The sequence below is a fragment of the Panulirus ornatus genome, chromosome 27 (genome assembly GCF_036320965.1).
Source record: "Panulirus ornatus isolate Po-2019 chromosome 27, ASM3632096v1, whole genome shotgun sequence".
Classification (NCBI taxonomy): domain Eukaryota; kingdom Metazoa; phylum Arthropoda; class Malacostraca; order Decapoda; family Palinuridae; genus Panulirus; species Panulirus ornatus.
In genome coordinates, this window is record NC_092250.1 from 2678025 (window position 1) to 2698715 (window position 20691).

At 47.4% G+C, this 20691-nt stretch overlaps 2 protein-coding genes across 13 annotated transcripts in view; one reads left to right on the forward strand and one right to left on the reverse strand.

The window, feature by feature from the left end:
- The window catches only part of LOC139757534 (uncharacterized), a 199707-nt gene that overhangs the window by 49953 nt on the left and 129063 nt on the right, over nucleotides 1–20691 (forward strand). For 11 of the 12 annotated variants that reach the window (XR_011714657.1, XR_011714650.1, XR_011714653.1 and 8 more), the window contains exons 3-4: nucleotides 3413–3529; nucleotides 4330–4497. Coding sequence is in view for 1 of the 12 variants with exons in the window: in XM_071678092.1 (XP_071534193.1) it covers nucleotides 3413–3529; nucleotides 4330–4497; nucleotides 5301–5563 (548 nt within the window). In the remaining 11 variants the exon portion in view is untranslated. Of the gene's footprint in view, nucleotides 1–3412; nucleotides 3530–4329; nucleotides 4498–5300; nucleotides 6114–20691 lie in introns of those variants that run through there. The other variant, XM_071678092.1, reaches the window with a different exon arrangement.
- On the reverse strand, nucleotides 7371–14636 carry LOC139757535 (uncharacterized). The gene is made up of 5 exons (XM_071678094.1): nucleotides 14479–14636; nucleotides 10722–10991; nucleotides 10155–10271; nucleotides 9235–9405; nucleotides 7371–8064 (listed from the first exon to the last, which is right to left on the reverse strand). The coding sequence occupies exons 2-5, from the start codon at nucleotides 10933–10935 to the stop codon at nucleotides 7829–7831; spliced, it is 738 nt and encodes a 245-aa protein (XP_071534195.1). The 5' UTR covers nucleotides 10936–10991; nucleotides 14479–14636; the 3' UTR covers nucleotides 7371–7828.

Sequence of the window (20691 nt, forward strand, 5' to 3'; positions counted from 1 at the left end):
AAACTACCGTGACTGTACTGTTCAAATATCATCCTTAAAGACAATGTGATGTATGATAACATGGGTTCATTCTCTTATCTCGTAGATTCATAAATCTCTATATTCTCTTTTCACGAAGTGATGTTGGAGTAAATGATCTCTTGTGTTGATAAAGGCCACCAGTATGCTGTTATTATTATGTTGCAAGAAAGTTTCTGCAGAGTTTAGAAAGAGAGGAAAAATATGTTAGTTGCATGTATATGTGTCTGGGTTTATATTTTACCGGGAGAAGCATGTTATAAGCGAGATAGGACCATGGGAATGCTGTAGTGATGTATGAATACATGGATATACACACTCACACTACAATATGTTGATGTGTATTAGCCTACGTATAAGTTTACCCATGTATACAAACAGGGAAAAAGGTATATATGCATTCACTGTTTGGACCCAGTCGAAATGTATCGTCACAAATATATGTATATAAAACTTATGAATTTATCCATATGTACATATGGGTGACCACGCATACATAGAATTGTCTGCATGCATAGTATTTTCATACTTTTTATTCCCCATACGCTGGAGGCTCCAGTCACAGACCAAAGTCCACATCAAGGCCGGGCCTTAACTGGAATATAAAGAGGTTAATGAAAGGGAAGAAGAAGAAGAGAAAAGGGAAAGTATTCACGAAATGTACAGGGAAGGGAAGAGCCTTTCTTTTGTACTATGCCAGGTCATAGTTACTGGGAAAGACATGAGAAGGTAGAGAGTTTCCAAATGCTTCGACGTGTAGGAGAAGATACAGTTATCAAAACGGCCCACCCTCGAGTTGTCAACGGCCGCCACACAGTAATCAAGGGACGCAGTTGGCTTCCCCAGTATTGCTTAGTCTAGCTACACACACACACACACACACACACACACACACACACACACCTTCCTGCAGCCTGTTGTCATGGAGGGAGACCTTAATGTCTCGGCTCCCAGATGGGAGGAGCGTGGTGAACGAGACAGCAGCCCTGGGGGGGCGTTGGCCAGTTTGTTGCGCGCCAAAAGGGAGACAGGAATTTATGTGGGCCGGACGCCTGCTCTGGGTTCCCATGCTCTCTCTCTCTCTCTCGTTAATCACCCGCGGCCCTAAGGGCAGAGCGGGATCAATTAATAATCATACGTACCCCGTGCGTGTGTGGGTCGCCAGGACCCACACACGACTGGGTGTCGCACCCATGAACCTTGGCTCAGTTGAACCCTCCTATGAACCTTGACCTCTTTTTCTTTCTTTTTTTAAAGCCAGTTCTTATCTAATCTTATCTTGATCCTCGGGGGCTGCGCAGCGCATCGCCTTGCCCATCCAGGGGCACTGTAGACACGCGTATTGATCAACGTGGTTCGGTCATAATGTTTTTTCTTTTGCAAGGGACTTGAATCTCTTGATGGTGGTTTACTGTTCTCATACACTGCAGATCTGGGTGTAGTGTAGGCTGGAGGGGAAAATGGGTCGTCTTGTAGAAAACGGGGCAGTGGAGGGTTAATTACTTGTGCCGTCGTGGTTGTGCACTCGTCCACTTCATAACACTTGGTTGTTCCTGCGTATTGGTGATGTCCAGGGAAATTTCGTAGTGGCTACTGGACTCGTAGGTGTGTGTGTGTGTGTGTGTAGGTAGGTAAGTAGGTGTGTGTGTGTGTGTGTGTGTATAGGTAAGTAGGTAGGTGTGTGTGTGTAGGTAAATAGGTAGGTGTGTGTGTGTGTAGATAAGTAGGTAGGTGTGTACGTGTGTAGGTAGGTAGGTATGTGTGTGTGTGTGTGTAGGTAGGTAGGTGTGTGTGTAGGTAGGTAGGTAGGTTTGTATGTGTGTAGGTAAGCAGGTAGGTGTGTATGTGTGTAGGTAGGTAGATGGATGTGTATGTGTGTAGGTAGGTAGGTAGATGTGTATGTGTGTAGGTAGGTAGGTAGGTGTGTGTGTGTGTATGTAGGTAGGTAGGTAGGTGTGTGTGTGTGTAGGTAAGTAGGTAGGTGTGTGTACGTGTGTCCTACGGTTGCCAGCCTCCTTCCTGTCCACACTCATGTTGGATGAACACGTTCTGTGGTTCCCTACAAGAAGTGATTTAGACGCGCGCTCCTCCCTGCCCCACAGGTGTGTGTGTGTGTGCGCGCGCGCGCATGATAGCCCACAGTGTGACAATCGCTTCGGAATTTCTACACAAAGGAAAATGGGTTTGGTTATAAGACGATTATGCGTTGAACCAAGACGTCAACAACAGGATGGGCGGTTACCATCTCTCTCTCTCTCTCTCTCTCTCTCTCTCTCTCTCTCTCTCTCTCTCTCTCTCTCTCTCTCTCTCTCTCTCTCTCTCTCTCTCTCTTTCTCCTTTGTCTTCTCTCGTCTTTCACTTTCTCCCCCTTTTCTCTTCCTCTTCCCCTCTTCTTCTTTTTTCCCTTCTTTTCTCACTCATTTTCTTTGTTTCACCCCTTCCCTTCCCTCCCCCTTCTTCATTACACACACACACACACACACACACACACACACACACACACACACACACACACATGTCGGTGTGGGTGAGCGAGGACGACAGGGAGGGTCGTGCATCACCCACACCAGTGGACGAACGTAATGTTTGCAATTACCAAGTGTGGCATTACTCTTTCTCCCCAGTGGCATTCTTTTTCTCCCCAGTGGTATTCTCTCTCTCTCTCCCTAGACACCAGCAGAGCCTTAAGGAAGGGGTTGGGGGGACACATTCCCCCTCCTGACCCCCACTTGATAATGATGAACCTCCTGGACATATCTCGCGTCGTAGAGCCATGTACATATCTGGGCCGAGAGAGAAGTATGTGTGTGTGTGTGTGTGTGTGTATGTGTGTGTGTGTGTGTGTGTGTGTCTGTGTATATGTGTGTGTGTGTGTGTGTGTGTGTGTGATCTAGTAACGTGTCACGCGTTATTTCCTAGCGTTTTGTGGTATTTTTGGTGAACGTTTTTATTTAAATGTTTATTTAAACTCACGTCCATGTACGTGGGGGCCGTTATTTTGTGTACGTTTTAACGTGTGGTGTTCAGGAACAGCTGTACATGTACCACCAACTTCCCGCCTCCCATCTTCTGTTCTACACCGTATGAATTACCGTCATCACCTCTGTCTGATCGCCGTTTAATGTTCCTGTCTCTGTGTGTGCGCCCCCCCCCCCCACCCCCCTCCCGTCTTTACTGTCCGTGTTCAGTCCTGACTACTTACCACGTGTCACTTTCCCTCTTAAAGTACTTCCTACGCGTTCAGTGCCCCGTTTTCTTTCCTTTCCAACTGCGTTCAGCGTCCCTACTCCACCTTCCCTCCCCCCATCCCCTCGTTCGTGACGCTACCCCCTCCCCCCATCCCCTCGTTCGTGACCCCCTCCCCCCCTCTCCTGACGTCTCCCGTGCCCCCCAGGTGTGACGGGGGCGGTGCTGGAGGCCATGTTACGGGAGCTGGGGCGTCACAAGGCCAACCTGCAGGTGTTACGGGATCGGCTACTGGACACGCTCGGCTACCACCCACACCGTCACTGTAAGTACTACATCGCTAGTTGTAGTGGTAGTAGTAGTAGTGGTAGTAGTAGTAGTAGTAGTAGTAGTAGTAGTAGTAGTAGTAGTAGTAGTAGTGGGTGTTGTTAGATGTAGGTAGGTGGCAGCAGTAAGGCAATAGATAGTATACGTAAGTAGTTGTACTAGTGGTTACTATGCAGATGTTGTAGTGATTATTATTGCTAGTAGTTGTAGTTGTTAGTAGGTATTAGTGGTAGGTACTATATTAGTAGTTAGAGTATGATGGTAGTGAAGAAGTTGAATGAAAATAGTAGTAGCAGTTAGTAGACATTCGTGGTAGTTAAGTAATAGTTACAACAGTTGTAGTGATGGTAGTTAATAGTAGTTGTAGCAGATACAAAATCAGGGCTGACTACATACACAGGAATGCATACATGTAATGCATGCACATACATGCATACAAACAAACGTATATGTATACGTAGTTATAAGTTATGGATGTAGCAGTGGTTGTGGTAGTAACAGGGACGAATGTTGTAGGTGTTAGAGCAGTATGGATGATAAAGGTACCCTATATATATATATATATATATATATATATATATATATATATATATATATATATATATATATATATATATATATTCCTATGAGTCCACGGGGAAAATGAAACACGATAAGTTCCCAAGTGCACTTTCGTATAATAATCACATCATCTCTCCCTTACGTTAAATAGCCATCCATTCCCTCCCTCCCACTATCACTCCACCAACCCCTCCCTCCCTCCACTCGCCTGGCTCACCCTCCCTGCTCTCCCTCCAGTGGGCGGGTGCGTCCAGCCCTTCTTCGCGTACGGGGGTCAGTGCTTCTACCTGAGCCATGAGGTCAAACTTAGCTGGCACGACGCTAAGGCCGCCTGCGAGAACATGGACGCCCAGCTGGCCCGCCCGAGGTACATCAGGGGTCTGGCCAACTTCCTTCTGACCCTGCGTGAGTATACACCATGTCTGGTGACGCTCCTGTCTGCGTGGTGGCCTGTGCTTGATGGGTCCGTGTGCGTGGTGGCCTGTGCGTGGTGGGTCCGTGTATGTGGTGGCCTGTGTTTGATGGGTCCGTGCGTGTGGTGGCCTGTACTTGGTGGGTCCGTGTGCGTGGTGGCCTGTGCGTGGTGGGTCCGTGCGTGTCATAGGAGTAAACCTGGTACTTTATTTTTGTGTAGGTGTAGTGTGTTACCAGTTTACATGTAGAGTATACACGTAGTCTGATAGTATACATCTACGTCTCTCCCTTACTAGTAGTGTTTACATGTGTGTATGTGTACAGATGGTGATGGGTAGTTCCTAGCTATCTTAACAAGTAGTTCATTCTTCTCTCCGATCCTAATTGGTAGTTTACATCATTGTACAGACCTTAATTGTTAGTTACAAGCTGTGCCACTCACGAGCCAATGGGTCCAGTCCTCTCGCTATCCTAAACTGGTTAGTTACAAAGATAATATGGCCATGATTGGTATTTAAAGATCCAACCTTTTCTAATTGGTAGTTCACCCCTTGTCTCCTCTCCCTCATTGGTGATTCATAGCTCTCTCCCTCTCTCTCTCTCCCTCCTCCCTCACTGCTCGTTTAGAGTCCCTCCCTCCCCTTAGCTAGCCACTCCCTCACCACGCCACCCTTGCGTGCGCTCCTACCCCACCCCACCCACGACCACTGAGTCGTCCAGGGGCGCCGCCCCCCCCACACACACAGCGGGTCGTGCCAGGTCGTCTGAGCGTCAGTTTGTCGTACCGTCCGCAGCCGGCGACTACCAACGCTGCTGGATCGGGGGCTCCGACGGGGAGGCGGAGGGCGAGTGGAGGTGGCTCACGGGCGAGGCCGTGGGTCGGGGCGAGTGGAGGGCGGGCCAGCCCAGCAACTACAGCCGGCAGGGGGAGGAGCAGGACTGCCTGGCCCTCGTCAGGAGGAGAAGGACCAGCGACGACGACCACCCCCCGTCCCTGGACGACTACGCCTGCGGCAGGAGGAGGGCCTTCCTGTGCCAGAGGCTCCTCAACTGCTGACGACCACGACCACGACTCTCTCTCTCTCTCTCTCTCTCTCTCTCTCTCTCTCTCTCTCTCTCTCTCTCTCTCTGCCGAGTATGGTGGGGGGTGGGAAGGTGGAGAACGGGTGTTTTTGAAGAGGATTTCCGAAACGCTGATGGGAGAAAAAAGGGGGGATTGGGGTGTGTGTGGGGGGGGGGATGTTGCCTCTAATCAGAGCGAGGGAGCTTAGCTTAGTTCTTTGATTTCCTGGGAGAGAGAGAGAGAGAGAGAGAGAGAGAGAGAGAGAGAGAGAGAGAGAGAGAGAGAGAGAGAGAGACGTTGTTACCAGAGCCAGGGACGGGAACGGCCGGGGCTTGCTGAGGGAAGGAGGAGAAGACGGGATGTGGGTAGAGTGATGTTAAGAGCCCGTACGTCGGTAGTGGAGGATTCTGTCACTGTTTTCGTAAAATTAAGAATTTTGTATATACTTCGCTGTGTTTTCATGACTAACAACAAACAAAAAAAAAGAGGAACAAAAATGACTTCTGATGTAGTTTAGATGCTGGGAATAAACCTGATTTCCCTATACACTTATTTTCTTATATCCGGATGGTAAAATTTATATGTATATTTAGATATGTATATATATACATGATGTATCTTACCTTCCTGTCTCACGGGGACCCAGCAGCGCCCAAGAAGCCAGCCACGTCCACTGGTTAGGGACCTCATGGGTTGGGGGAGGGGCGGTCAAGTGTCTAGTGTCTTCAGTGTGTTGTGAACGGAGGCCTTGTTGATACATGTTGTTTGTGATGATTCACAGGTGAGTCATGTCCTGCACACACACACACACACACACACACACACACACACACACACTTACACACGCCTTGCATCATTCGTATATCTGTGAACTCCTTCATCTGTCCTCACTCTGGGAGTGTTTGCCTGAGTCTGTCCTCACTCTGTGAGTGTTTACCTCCGTCTGTCCTCACCAGGGAGTGTTTACCTCTGTCTGTCCTCACACAGGGAGTGTTTACCCCAGTCTGTCCTCACTCTGGGAGTGTTTGCCTCAGTCTGTCTTCACCAAGGGAGTGTTTGACTCCGTATGTCCTCACCAGGGAGAGTTTGCCTCTGTCTGTCCTCACTCTGTGAGTGTTTACCTCCGTCTGTCCTCACTCTGTGAGTGTTTACCTCCGTCTGTCCTCACTCAGGGAGTATTGTATTGATGACTGAACTTCGAGTGTCTCCCTGCGAGCCACATGTAACAGCCATGACCCGAGGGGGAAGTGAAGGGTTGAACTGTCTTAACGAAAGATACAGATGATTGTTTATGTAATGATGCTAGGAGGAAGAGAGTAATGCTAGGAGGAAGGGAGTAATGCTAGGAGGAAGAGAGTAATACTAGGAGGAAGGGAGTAATGCTAGGAGGAAGAGAGTAATACTAGGAGGAAGAGAGTAATGCTAGGGGGAAGAGAGTAATGCTAGGAGGAAGAGAGTAATGCTAGGGGGAAGAGAGTAAAGAGAGTAATGCTAGGAGTAATTATGATTCTTCATTATATATTCCCAAGCTCTGGATTAAGCCTTAGATACGTATAATTGTCACTCTCTTAACTTTCTGTATTAGAGTATCTTTGTAGTTCAAGGGCGTTTGGGAGTAGATATATCAAGAGGTAGACACAGCATGAAGTAGAGACGTAGGATAGAGGTAGATAAGAAGGATTTTGGTTGTAGAATATCCGTATATAAAGAACAAAACCTTCAGAAATGCTTTACATGTGAGGGTTAGAGCCAGTGAAATCTTTCCCTTATGTACAACTTTGAGGTAAGTTATATAATATACGACGTTTCTGATCATTTATTAAGGTCACTTGCATTCAGAATACATTATACATTTTCTTCCTGGTTGTGTTCGGAAGAGAGAGAGGAGTACATTAAGATAAACCAGTGTAATCTTACAGTGTGCACGCTATCGTCGTACACACAACAGAGAGACACATGAAGTGCATCTGTGGAGATTGTGACAATAAAAGAGATGAAGTTATCATAGGAACACCCTGACTCAGTAACGTGATGTGCCAGCCTCAGTCACGGTGTTACGTTACCTTATAACAGGAGAATAACACGTAGAATTCAAGCTGACGCTCGGTAAAGAAAACGTGGAACGCGAGGTTAAATTAGAACCACGTAATGTTTTGTGTTTGATTCCCCTCCTCAGCAGTGGGGCACGAACCATGGGTTTGGTCTTTGTTTGCTGGGTTTTATGAGGAAGGACCCCTCCTCACTCACACACACCCTCACTCACATGGGAGCGGGCGGGGCCTGGCAGATGAACATGGTGTGGGTGTAGCAGGGGCTATCGTGCAGGGCTGGGTACTCATCCCTGCTTAGGACGACACAGTTCTCGTTCCCTCCGTCAGGTTGGCCCTCTGACCACTCTCTGATGGGCACGGCGACTTGCGAGAGCCAGGACCAGTTGCCCTCCTTGCCCATGGCCTCCATGGCTCCCAGCCAGAAGAACTGGTAGCGATCCTCAGCTGTGGGTGAGACGATGCGTGGATGACTAGGGATGGTGGCTGGTGGGTGGGTGGAAACCGTGAGCTGGTGGGGAAGCTAGGTAGTAGAGGACATCATGTTATCTGACGAAGATATCTGATGGATGATGGTATGAGGGTCGTAAGGTCGTGATCTGAGTAGATGGAGATAGGATAGGAAAGCACAATGTTCCCGTCCATCCAGCTATGTAGATGGAGGCGAGATGGTCAAGGAGAAGGCTCCTCCCCCCTACCCACCACTGTAGATGGAGACTGGACAGTACAGCAGAAGGCTCCTCCTCCCCACCCATCACTGTACGTGGGGACATGATAGCGAAGTTAAGGAGGAAAAAGGAGAGGCTGATGGGAGAAATAGGTGATGGAATGAGGAATATGAGAACACAGCAGGTATGGCGCCTGGGGTGAGGTGCAGATATGAAAAGAGATGAGTGGACAAGTCCGGTAGTGCCAGATATGAAGACTTGGCGGTGAGATTGTGGAGTTAAGTCACAAGCAAAGGAAGATAAGAGGAAGATAAGTGGTGTGGTGGAGGAGGGACTGAAGGTGGAAACGCGAGTGGAGACAACATCGGTGAACAAGATATTATTGTGAACAGAAAGGGAACACAATACAGAGAGGGGGGACGGGAAGAATGTAACACACTGTAGCTATTCCACATTGACGTACAGAAAACACACTTTCTTGGGCACATTTGGTCAACCTTACCACTCTCAGATACCCCGAGGTATTACTGGAGGAATTAGTCGTCCATGGCTGGAGTGTTGGAAGGAGACGCATTGGTATCTGTACCAAGTGACGTTAGCTTCTTCTCTCTGTCATGGATCGTAAGACTCGAGCATTATTGAATGAATCCTCCTCCTCCTCCTCCTCCTCCTGACTCACTCACTCACATCTCCTCCGTCATACTTACTCAACCGTTTGTGTGGGGGGAAGGAAGCAGAGGTCCTTAGAGCTTGTAGGTAAGTGTGACTGCAGTCAGTATGAGCAGCGGTGCCTTGGCAACCCCCGAGTAACATCCCTCACACTTGACGGAACACTACAGAGGAACACGGCCCTTCGCTAGGGCTTGAGAGACTTAAGAGAGAGAGAGAAAAAAGATACTGGGTCAAGTAGCGTAGCTTCGAGGCGTCCTCAGGAACACTTCGCACTTACGGAACTTGTGGAGGAGCGTTGCGCGTAGCTTGTTCACGTCGCTGGGTTGGGCCAGCTCCGCGCCGAGCCCCTGGCAGAACTTACGGGCCTCACCCCAGCTGACCCTCTGGTACGGGTTCACGTAGAAGCACTCAGACCCCACCGGGAAGAAGGGCAGCTCACACCTCACGCCTGCAGGAAGGTCAGGGAAGGCCTTGGTGGTGCTTCGAAGTGGGGAGGACTGATAACACAAGACCTTTTGGTCTATGACCAGGTTATCTGCTGGAGGACAGTACAACATGGGAAGGACAGATAACACAAGACCTGATGGTCTATGACCAGGTTATCTGCTGGAGGACAGTACAACATGGGAAGGACAGATAACACAAGACCTGATGGTCTATGACCAGGTTATCTGCTGGAGGACAGTAATATTAGCCCATTATCCTCATTTATCAGAGAAAGAACAATAAACAAAAGAAACTCTTAGGCAACATCCCCTCAGACACAACAGCTTGTAGGAGAAATGCTACATAGCACACTGTAGTACGTAGAGCATGTACTACATAGCACACTGTAGTACGTATAGCATGTACTACCCTGGAAACCTTGTTCATTGCCCCCCCTTCTCTCTCTCTCTCTCTCTCTCTCTCTCTCTCTCTCTCTCTCTCTCTCTCTCTCTCTCTCTCTCTCTCTCTCTCTCTCTCATTCTCTCTCCCCAACCCCTTCCTCCGCCTCTCCATCCTTCTCCGCCATCCCCTACGTCTCCCCATCCCTCCATCATTCATGCTCATCTCCCCACTTGCCCTCCCAACTCCCCAGCTACCTTCCCATTTTTGGTTACCTAACCTTCCCTCCCCCCGATCTTTCCTCCCCATCTCCCCACACCAGCTTACCTGACTCTCTATCCCTCCCCTCCCCAAGCCCCTAGAGCACCTTACCTTCGTGCAGCTTCTGCGCCTCCCTCAGAGCCCGGGTGTTGGTGTGGACAGCCTGGACCAGCTCCTCCAGCGCCAGGGTCAGGTTCCTCGTCCTCTCCGCTGCTTCCGTCGCGGGATCTGAGGACAGGGGGGGAGGGGGGTCTTAGGACGCTCTGAGGGGCAGGACGACGTGTCTCAGGTCACCAGTGTGACCTCAGGTCAACGACATGTCTCAGGTCACCAGTGTGACCCCAGGTCAAAGACATGTCTCAGGTCAACGACGTGTCTCAGGTCACCAGTGTGACCCCAGGTCAAAGACATGTCTCAGGTCAACGACGTGTCTCAGGTCACCAGTGTGACCTCAGGTCAACATGTCTCAGGTCACCAGTGTGACCCCAGGTCAAAGACATGTCTCAGGTCAACGACGTGTCTCAGGTCACCAGTGTAACCTCAGGTCAACAACAATGTGGGATAAACAGGGGGTCGATGCTCTCTCTCTCTCTCTCTCTCTCTCTCTCTCTCTCTCTCTCTCTCTCTCTCTCTCTCTCTCTCCCACCCACTCACCCACACACACACACACCCACTCACCAGAGTCCGTGGGAGCGGCGGGATCCACCTCTCCTTCCTTCAGCGTTTGCCTCAGCTCCTGCAGGGCCTCCACGATCTTCAAGATGCTTCGGTTCGCGTCTAGAGAACCTCGTCGGGTCGTCGCCGCTGCTGCTCCTCCTCCTACCGGGGTCGTGAACGCCGCCAGCCCTTGGAGGACGAGCCAGTGGAGGAGGAGCAGGGCTAGGATGGACATCCTTTGCGAGGGAGGGAGGAGGCTGGTGCTCGCAGGGACGGCAGGAGGTGGGAGCTCTGGTGGAGGAGGAGGAGGAGGAGGTGGTTATGGTCAGTGAGGGGTCGTGTGGTGAGTGTCAGAGTGAGAGTGAGTGAGTGAGTGAGGGTAAGCGTGCTGTAGAGAGAGAGAGAGAGAGAGAGAGAGAGAGAGAGAGAGAGAGAGAGAGAGAGAGCCAGCTTGACTTAACCTCAGCAGTGGACAGGCTTAAGAGGCCAAACTACCCAATGGCTAGTAGATACATGAACATTGTTAAGGACATGGCCTAATTAACCATCAGCACACACGTAGTTCTGAGAACTTTTGAGGTAGATGTTTTGGAATATACCCATGGTAGGTCATGGTTAGCCATGGTCATTTCCAAGTTAAAGTTATGGTAGAGATGCGTGAATGGTAGTTATGGTAGACCTGTGAGTTTAACCATGGTAAGTCCATAAACGACCCTTGTTAGATCATTAGAACAAGTACGTGGTGAATGATTAACCCTGCTATGATCTAGTTCCTTGAAATCTACAATATATTACAGCCATATATATATATATATATATATATATATATATATATATATATATATATTTTTTTTTTTTTTTTTTTTCATACTATTCGCCATTTCCCGCGATAGCGAGGTAGCGTTAAGAACAGAGGACTGGGCCTTTGAGGGAATACCCTCACCTGGCCCCCTTCTCTGTTCCTTCTTTTGGGAAAAAAAAAAAAAAAAAGAGAGAGGGGAGGATTTCCAGCCCCCCGCTCCCTTCCCTTTTAGTCGCCTTCTACGACACGCAGGGAATACGTGGGAAGTATTCTTTCTCCCCTATCCCCAGGGATAACATATATATATATATATATATATATATATATATATATATATATATATATATATATATATATATATATATATATATATGTAATGGGTGGGGTCACCTGTGCTCACCTGGTTGGTGGGAAAACTAACATACATTTAGTAGATAAATGTTATGGCGGCATGTGGCAACTCATGCAGGAAGTGCCAGAGGTTACCATATACGTTACTCGTAGTTGTGAAATGTGTTATAACGATTCTACAACCGTGATCTTGAGAGCAAGATTGTAATATTTGGGTGGATATTGACACGTCTAAATCGTAGTTCTCATATCCTGGGGAGGAATAATAAGTTCACTTGTGATTCAAGTAGGAAACATATATACATATGGTGCAATATCCTATATTCAGCGTTGATGTATTTAATGGTTTATATTTCGTCATCTGCTTCTAAACCACCAAATTCTATCACTCCATATCACTAAATGTCTTCTCTTCTTTCCCCTTTACTGTCCTGGTTCATCTAGAGTTCATAAATTATATTGATTATATAAAATTATTTAATTTCATATTTTGTGGCAGTTGTGGTGGCCAAACCATGCTCCTACGCGCGTAATAACTACTGATATTAATTTCTATTTCTAACTTTCTAACCGCCCTTGACCTCTGGGGTCAACCTCTCAAGCCAAATTTAAACGCGACATTTGTGTGTGTGTGTGTGTTGCGCGCCAAAATAGGCCGTGCGTCAACCCGACAGAGAAGCCAGAGTTGTTTATCATGACTTCACACCAATTAGCGGCATTATTAGATAACTAACTTATTTACCCCAAACGTAAATTCATTTATCCAAACGTAATTTCTTTGTTTATAATTATTCTTCTGGGCTGGTGTGCTGCACACACACACCCCTTCCTCTACTCTCCCCTTCCTCTCACCCATTCCTCCCTTCAGTGGCCTGTAATATAAATTTAGAAAGGGCAATATAAAGGCAATATAAATTTAGAAAAGGCAATAGAAAGGCAATATAAATTTAGAAAAGGCAACCTCGCCACACTGAAACAGACTGAAGTCTCTGTTGTCTTCCACACTGAAACAGACTGAAGTCTCTGTTGTTTACCAAGGTTGGTGAGACGACCAGACCTGCCTCAGATGATGGCGCGAGGGTCACCATAGCGTCTGGGTGGATGTGCGGAGGGGGTTCGAATCTCCGGGGGCGGGCAGGCGACCCAGGTTCGTTGTGTGAGGTGGAGGAGGAGACGCGTTGGTGGTGAGGCGTTTCCAAACAGCGGATCGCTCGCTTCAGTGCGTATGTACCGGCGTTGCTCCTTCCCTCCCTCCCCCTGCCGTACCGCTCTGCTTGCCGTGTACCGTACGAGGGTGTCGCGTACCGTTTGTTTCGAACGCGATGGTTCGAATCCTGCGGTATGACCCAGCTGGGACGTACCGCAGGAGTCGAACCTGTGAACTGCGTTCTCTGACGTGGTGTACCATCGCAGGGGCCTGCGTACATGGGTCACACGATACGCTAAATTGTACCGCATTTGTTTACATACGTTTTGATGATAGTAGTAGTAGTGGTAGTAGTAGTAGTAGTAGTAGTAGTAGTGGTAGTAGTAGTAGTAGTAGTAGTAGTAGTGGTAGTAGTAGTAGTAGTAGTAGTAGTAGTGGTAGTAGTAGTGGTGGTAGTAGTGGTAGTAGTAGTTGTAGTAGTTGTAGTAGTGGTGGTGGTGGTGGTAGTAGTTGTAGTAGTGATAATGATAGTAGTAGTTAGTAAGAAGAAGAGAAAGGTTGATATTATTGGTATGTTTTAGTTTAACATTTAATTTGAATGTTAAAAGTTAAAGATATGCAGGAAAAAATAATATACCAGGAATGGTTAGCGAAGCCTCACATCATAATTGTGTGTTCTCGTGTATATATCACACATATATCACACCTTATATGTTATATATCACACTTTATATGTTATATATCACACTTTATGTTATATATCACAACTTATATGTTATATATCACACTTTATATGTTATATTACACTTTATATGTTATGTATCACACATTATATATCACAACTTATATGTTATATATCACACTTTATATGTTATATATCACACATTATGTGTTATATATCTCGCCTTATATGATTTCATTCTTATAATGTCTTCACAGTTGCCCTTCACCACAGAAAGTCCTGCCCATTTCTCGTGTTTACGTCTGTTTTAGTTTCGTATATACGTTTGACTTTGAAATGTTTGTTGCACATAGAGAACGTCTTGTCTGAGAGCCAGTTTGCGTCTTAACAGCCAATCACACTCGTTACGTCCAGCACATGCGCGTGGGGTAATTAATTCCCCATGGGTTGGGGAAGGGGGGGGAAGGGTAGATTTCGCTACAAGCGAGAAATGGTACCCATTCCTCTTTTGACCCAGAGACCCACACTTATAGCCCAAGAAGAAAATGGGGGGCGGGGTGAATGGGTGGGTGAGAGAGAGAAAACTGGTTGTGTTCTCCGTGGGAGAATTACACAGACGAATATCTCCACTACGCTTGTTAGAGAAGAGAATATATGTACGCAAGGAGAACGCATACGCATACACACACACACACATACGCACTATGGCCGCCTTTGAGAAGCGTATGACCTGTGATTGGCTCGTCCCCCCAGTGACATGATGATGACCCCCCCAGTAAGGTGGTGTCACACTTACCCACAGGTGGTGGGTTTTGGCACACGGCTCGGCGCCTGTAGGAGGAGCGTCCCTGTATGGTGGCGATGCCCTACGGGTGAGTACTGCCTGCAGGGGCGTCGCGGGCGGTGGTAACCATCCACCACCCCCTCCCCCCTTAACGACGGTTCTAACAACACCCCCCATTCATGGATGTGGCCAGGCCCCCCCAGGCCCCGCCCCGTCCCGCCCCGCCGCCCCCAGGCCTCCCAGGACTAGGCTGTGTAGCGTCCTCTCTCTCTCTCTCTCTCTCTCTCTCTCTCTCTCTCTCTCTCTCTCTCTCAGCCCAGGCCGGACGCGTTCACGGGGCACCCCCCACCACCCCCCCGCGGGTGGGGTGGCGGGAGGGGGGGGCAGCACCATCAAGTCTCCAACACTGGTGGCTTCAGTCTCTCCCCCCCACACCGTCTCCAACACTGGAGGCTTCAGTCCCCCCCACACTGTCTCCAACACTGGTGGCTTCAGTCTCTCCCCCCCCACACCTGTCTCCAACACTGGTTATCTCAACTGTTGGCGCCTCCCCACCACCACGCGTGTGTCGGCGCACATAACAATGCTTCACCAACAGTTGTGTGTCCGTATATAACCTGGCGGAGGGCCAGGCTACAACACCCGGGGCCGGGGTTGTTGCCAGGGGGTTGTAGCGTCTGTCCCAAGCTCACAACTTGTGTCTGTTTCCTTGCGCTACCTCGCTAACGCGGGAGACAGCGACAAAGTATAATAAATAAATGATATGTCTGTGTGTGTGTGTGTGTGTGTGTGTGTTGTGGAGATGAAGTTCTCATGACTAGCTGTTTCTACAGTCCTGAAGTTTACTCTGATGTTATATTACGACGCGTGAAGGATCCTGTGAGTCTGTTTTGGTTTTATTGTATTTACTGTTGTATTTTATGTTGTACTGCTTGTATGGTATTTTTGGAATGTCTCTCACAAAGTTAGTAGTAAGTTATTCTTGAGTTATGTGTTAATGCGGTGTGGAGGGCGGGCGGGGGGGGGGGGTGTTCAAAAGTGTTTGTTATTGTTTTCTTTTACGATTGTTTACAGAAAGTGTAAATATTTACATTCACAGTGGATGGGGGAGACTTAAGGGATTCGAAGGAGGAGAAATTGAGTTGGTTATTTATTGTACTTGAAGTCGAGGAAGGGGGGCAGGGGGGGGAGGGGGGCAGGGTTGTGGTACACCAGAGTTGTGACGTGTTGTGGTGCTGTGTGTGTGTGTGTGTGTGTTGTTGGTGTTGTTGTTGTCGTGACCCAGCAACAGCAAGGTTTCTCACGTGGTGTCATGGCACGGAGGTGAGCCAGCTGTGGTGGTCACGAACACCATCTGGGAGGCCTACCACGGGTCATGAACTCGGTCGGGCGTGGGGGGGGGGGGAATCATGCGTGCGACCAGTGTATGATGACGGTAGCAAGGCGTCCACAACACACACACACACACACACACACACACACACACACACACACACTGAGAGCGTACGACAACTTGAAGACCAGCTTTTGGAATTCTAACGTCTCGATCCAAGCGGGAATAAACATGAGGAGGGCGAGGGGGAGGAGGGTCAGAAGAAGAGGAGGATGGGGTTCGAGTGAGGGACGGGGTCAACACGGACCCACACCACACACGAGGGGGGGGGGGGAGGTATATATTTCATCATGGGGGAGGGGGGGGGGGAGGAAGATGGGAAAACTGGGTTATTGATCACGTGTTTGAGTCTGGCTTTGTGAGGTGATGATCAGCTTTGGGCAGACGTCTGGTGTCAGGCACACACACACACACACACACACACACACACACACACACAACCTCATCATTATGTTGGCTTACATCCATGTGGACTTTATAGCCACATGCGTCGCCTGTAACCCCCCCCCCCCCATTCCCCCACCCTATTTAAAAAGAAAAAAAAGAACACCTTTTGTGTTTACCGCTGGTTCCTGATCTCTCTCTCTCTCTCTCTCTCTTCTCTCTCTCTCTCTCTCTTCTCTCTCTCTCTCTCTCTCTCTCTCGAATAATTCTGATCCGAACTGTCGTTTTCAGTACGCGCTGAAGGCGACACACGTTCACCTGAAGCCGTACGTACGTACACTCCCGTTTCAAGCACTGTGGCTGAAATATAGTGTGTCATAAACGAGGAAAATGTATCAATGTATGAACGTAAGTTGTGGGGTTCCATGTATGAATGTATGAACGTAAGTTGTGGGGTTCCATGTATATCAATGTATGAACGTAAGTTGTGGGGTTCCAAAGATTATAACTTCACAGAATGGTTTTGTAAGGGGGAATATAATGCTTTTAAACCAGAAGGGTTCAGAAATTTTACTCTACGTGATAAACCATCAAAGTGCTTTGTTTGTATTTGATTAAACCACTGAGGACGATTTTGTATTCATCAAGCCACCAATGTTCCATTTGGGAAATTTGATAAACCGCTGTTATGATATTTGATAAACCAGAGGTTCATTTTGATATTGATACAAAAACCCTAATGTTCATTGTATATTTGATAAACCACTGAGGTTCATATGTGTGATAAACCATTGAGGTTCATATAATAAACCACTCACGTCCCAAGCCCTTTCATCCACAAAAGACTGCATACTTGCCCCTCTCTCCAAAACTCTTGCATTCATCTCCCTAACAACCCCATCCTTAAACAAATTAAACAACCATGGAGTATGATATTTAATAAATCAATATGGGTCATTTTGCAGTAACAGTATTGCAAGAAGTCACCGTGTTTACGAAGGTGGGTTAAGGGATGCATAGATACTGTGTAGAATTCCAAAATGTTTATGTAAAAATTATAATTTGAATTTCACATGAGCGTGTGCACAGACGGGGAGGGTTACCAGCGCGGGTTTAATACGCACAGTGCGCCTCCCTCTCTCTGCTGGTAAAACATAGTTAATGTTATCTTAGACTGACACCATCGCGAACCTTCCACTACGAGCATGTGTGTCTGGTCAAATGTATATGTAGTGTGTTGAATTGTCAGTGTATGTATGATACATTTTCTTGCATTATTATATACATATTTTTTCTTTTTTCTGTGTTCAGAAATGGAGTAATTTGTAACCCAATCTCGACGGTAGACAGGTTTTATGTTAGTTAAAGAATCAGCCCAAAAAAAAACAAAACCCCAAATGTGTTTGTATCACACTTGAATTGTAAAGGGAAAATTCGAGAAAAAAAAGTTATATATTATATTATCTTGAGGTTTCTAGCACCTCACCCTTAGACCGGGGGGGGGGAGGGTAACTCATGACCCTCATTACAGTGGTAGTACATCTCTCTCCCTTCCTGAAACAACCCGCTGCAAAGTCCTTCACGTCATTTCTGTGCTTAATTGCCTCTTATTTGGCTGTTACGTGTATCTGGTAAGGTACAGGTGGAGTGTTGTTAGAGTTCAAGATCTGTTATAGGGAGGTTCCTGGGTGGGTTGTGGGGGGGGCAGACCCCGCTTACTCGAACTCGGGGCCTGGTGTGGGGGGGTGTGGGGGGGGGGGTTCGACCTTCAAGCGTGGACGCTTTCTATGTTTCTTGTGTTCCCGTGTCATTCCACCCCCCCCCCCCCCCCCACACACGGCAGGCCCGATCCCTCCCAACCCGAAACTCCACCTCGACCTGCTGGAGGAGTTGTGACCAGAGGTTGTGGTTGTTGAGGAAGCAGACAGCGGGGCGGGGCGGGGCGGGGCGGGGCGGCCAAACAGACGATCGATTTTTGGCCGTTGGAAATACATCGTTATTTTCTTCCTTGCGTTACGTGTCTTGCTGGCGCGTCACACACAACCCCCCCCCCCCCCACATACACACCCAATGAGACCCATTGATTTGCATAACTTGAGTTGTAGTATTATAATAACTACAGTAACTGCTCAGATAGATATAGAGATAGATTGTAGGAAACAATTTTATAACTTAGGGGAAATTCTGTGTTGTTGATGTGTTGTTAAGTTGCCAATTAGTCTCAAGTTCCTCTCGATCCCAAAGGACACGGGGGGGGGGGGGGGGGCGGGGTTGTAAACCTGTGGTTGTAACTTGAGGCATATAAACTGTATAGAAAACGCACCGAGGGGAGGATATAAGCCATGTTAGTGAGAAAGGTTGTGAAAGGTTGTATATGGGACGTGAAAGCTTCCATAACAGTGTTGGGTGATCACGTTATCACTAACTACTACTACACTCGCTGGTAACTACTGGTTCACGTGTAATGACCAAGTAGAAGATGAGAACTGTTCTACTCGTGTCATAGCCCCGTGTGTGAGGATATAGAAAACGTAGTGTGGATGAGACGATATTAACCGGACGATTATAACTGCGCGTCATGATTTTTATATTCAAAATTGTTATTGTATTTACAACATTATGAGCGCTCATTCTGCGCATCCAGGCATCGTGAAGTGATACCCAGTTTTAATGTTTTTTTTTTTTTAATCCTTCACATCCGTAGCGTTGGTATTGTATTTCGGAAGAAAACGGAAGTGGGGTGGTCGTGGTGTGAGTATTACACACGACCGTCAGAAAACGGGTGGGAGCCAATGAGGACTTTTCCTTTCCACGTTGTTGGCGCTAACGTGGGAAACGGCGATCAAGTATGAAAGAAAGAGTATATATATATATATATATATATATATATATATATATATATATATATATATATATATATATATATATATATATATTGTAGTTGTGTTTTATGGTAGGCAGTTTTCCTTGTGAGTGATGCGTCATGTTATAACAGAGGTTAGGTTGTAAGAGTTGGCACCCAGGTGTTGTTGTTGGGGGGGAGGGGGGGGGACCCAGCCAAGAATGGTCATGCATGAATCGCTCGTTACCACACGACAAGTGTTTCTGCTGAACACTTGTACTTTTGGTTATCCACACTTATGTGGTTAGGATAGGTCATGTGGTTATCACACTTATGTGGTAAGAGAAGCTCATGTGGTTGTCTACACTTATGTGGTTATCCACATTTATGTGGACAAGATAGGTTATGTGGTTATCCACATTTATGTGGACAAGTTAGGTTATGTGGTTATTACATTTACGTGGTTATCCACACTTATGTGGTTAGGATAGGTTATGTCGTTATCCACACTTATGTGGTTATCCACATTTATGTGGTTAACCTACATGTTGCTCATATGTGCCCTGATATCAGGTATGATGGTTGATTATAAAGAAATAAGTTAATTATATTAAATGATGATGATATATGGAGACATAACATGGATTAAACAGATTGGCTACAGATGAACGAAGAGGTAATTGATCATTACCTTCATCTGAGATAACCAATGACTGTAATGACCATTTGGCCAGGGATGACTAGTCTCGGGTCGTTACAAGAAGTGTTGACACGTGGGGGGGGGGGGAGGACGGTTGTACTGTTGTAAGTTATGACCCGTACAACCTTCCCCCCTCTCCCTTACACACACACACACACACACACACACACACACAGGGTCAAAGGCAGGCTCCCAGTTATCGACCAGCCCCGAGGGAGGGTAAGTTGAACACCTGCGTTGGGTGTGGGCCGCCGCGTCTAAACGATCCAGACCTGAGCCCGCCCGTCGCGCTGTACTGATGGTCTTAGTACGCGCGCCAAGCAGTACAGTGCTGTACCCGCCATTACAGTGGCACACCTCGTGTGTACGTCTGTCTTGTGTGCACCAGCTTTCTGTCTTGTCTATCTATCTGTGTGACGACAGACATTATCTATCGCACTGGTATCATCATGTTATGGTATAATTGCTAGTTCTGTGATTATGTTATAATCTACGGCGTGAGGGTAGTTAGGGTTAACGAGGGTGTGTGTGTGTGTGTGTGTGTTGAGAACCCACCTTCCCCGCCTACGTTTTCTACCCCAGTAAACCAGAGCCCCGCCCCTCCCCTCCTGTATTATAACATCTGCTCAACATCTGGAAATGATTTCTTACAAGCGAGTCTGGGTTTTTTCCCCTCTCGTCATGTCCTCCACTGGACACGTGACCTCCTTCACCCTCCCCTCTCTGTGCTTGCTCTGTCTCGTGTTCTTGTTCCTGTGTCTCTGTTTTGTGTTTATCTTGGTTGTTGTTGTTTTTGTTGATGCTACTGAGGAGTTGTAAGGTGAATTATTATAAATGGTTCTTCAGGGAATTATTTATTATTATTATTATTATTATTATTATTATTATTATTATTATTGTTATTAT

Excerpts from the sequence above, each read along its gene's own strand:
- LOC139757535 (XM_071678094.1), bottom strand. The coding sequence starts at position 10,935 with ATGTCCATCCTAGCCCTGCTCCTCCTCCACTGGCTCGTCCTCCAAGGG. Across the intron at positions 10,272-10,721 it reads CGCCGCTCCCACGGACTCTG|ATCCCGCGACGGAAGCAGCG; the intron begins GTGAGTGGGTGT and ends CCCTGTCCTCAG. Across the intron at positions 8,065-9,234 it reads AACGCTCCTCCACAAGTTCC|CTGAGGATCGCTACCAGTTC; the intron begins GTAAGTGCGAAG and ends TCTCACCCACAG.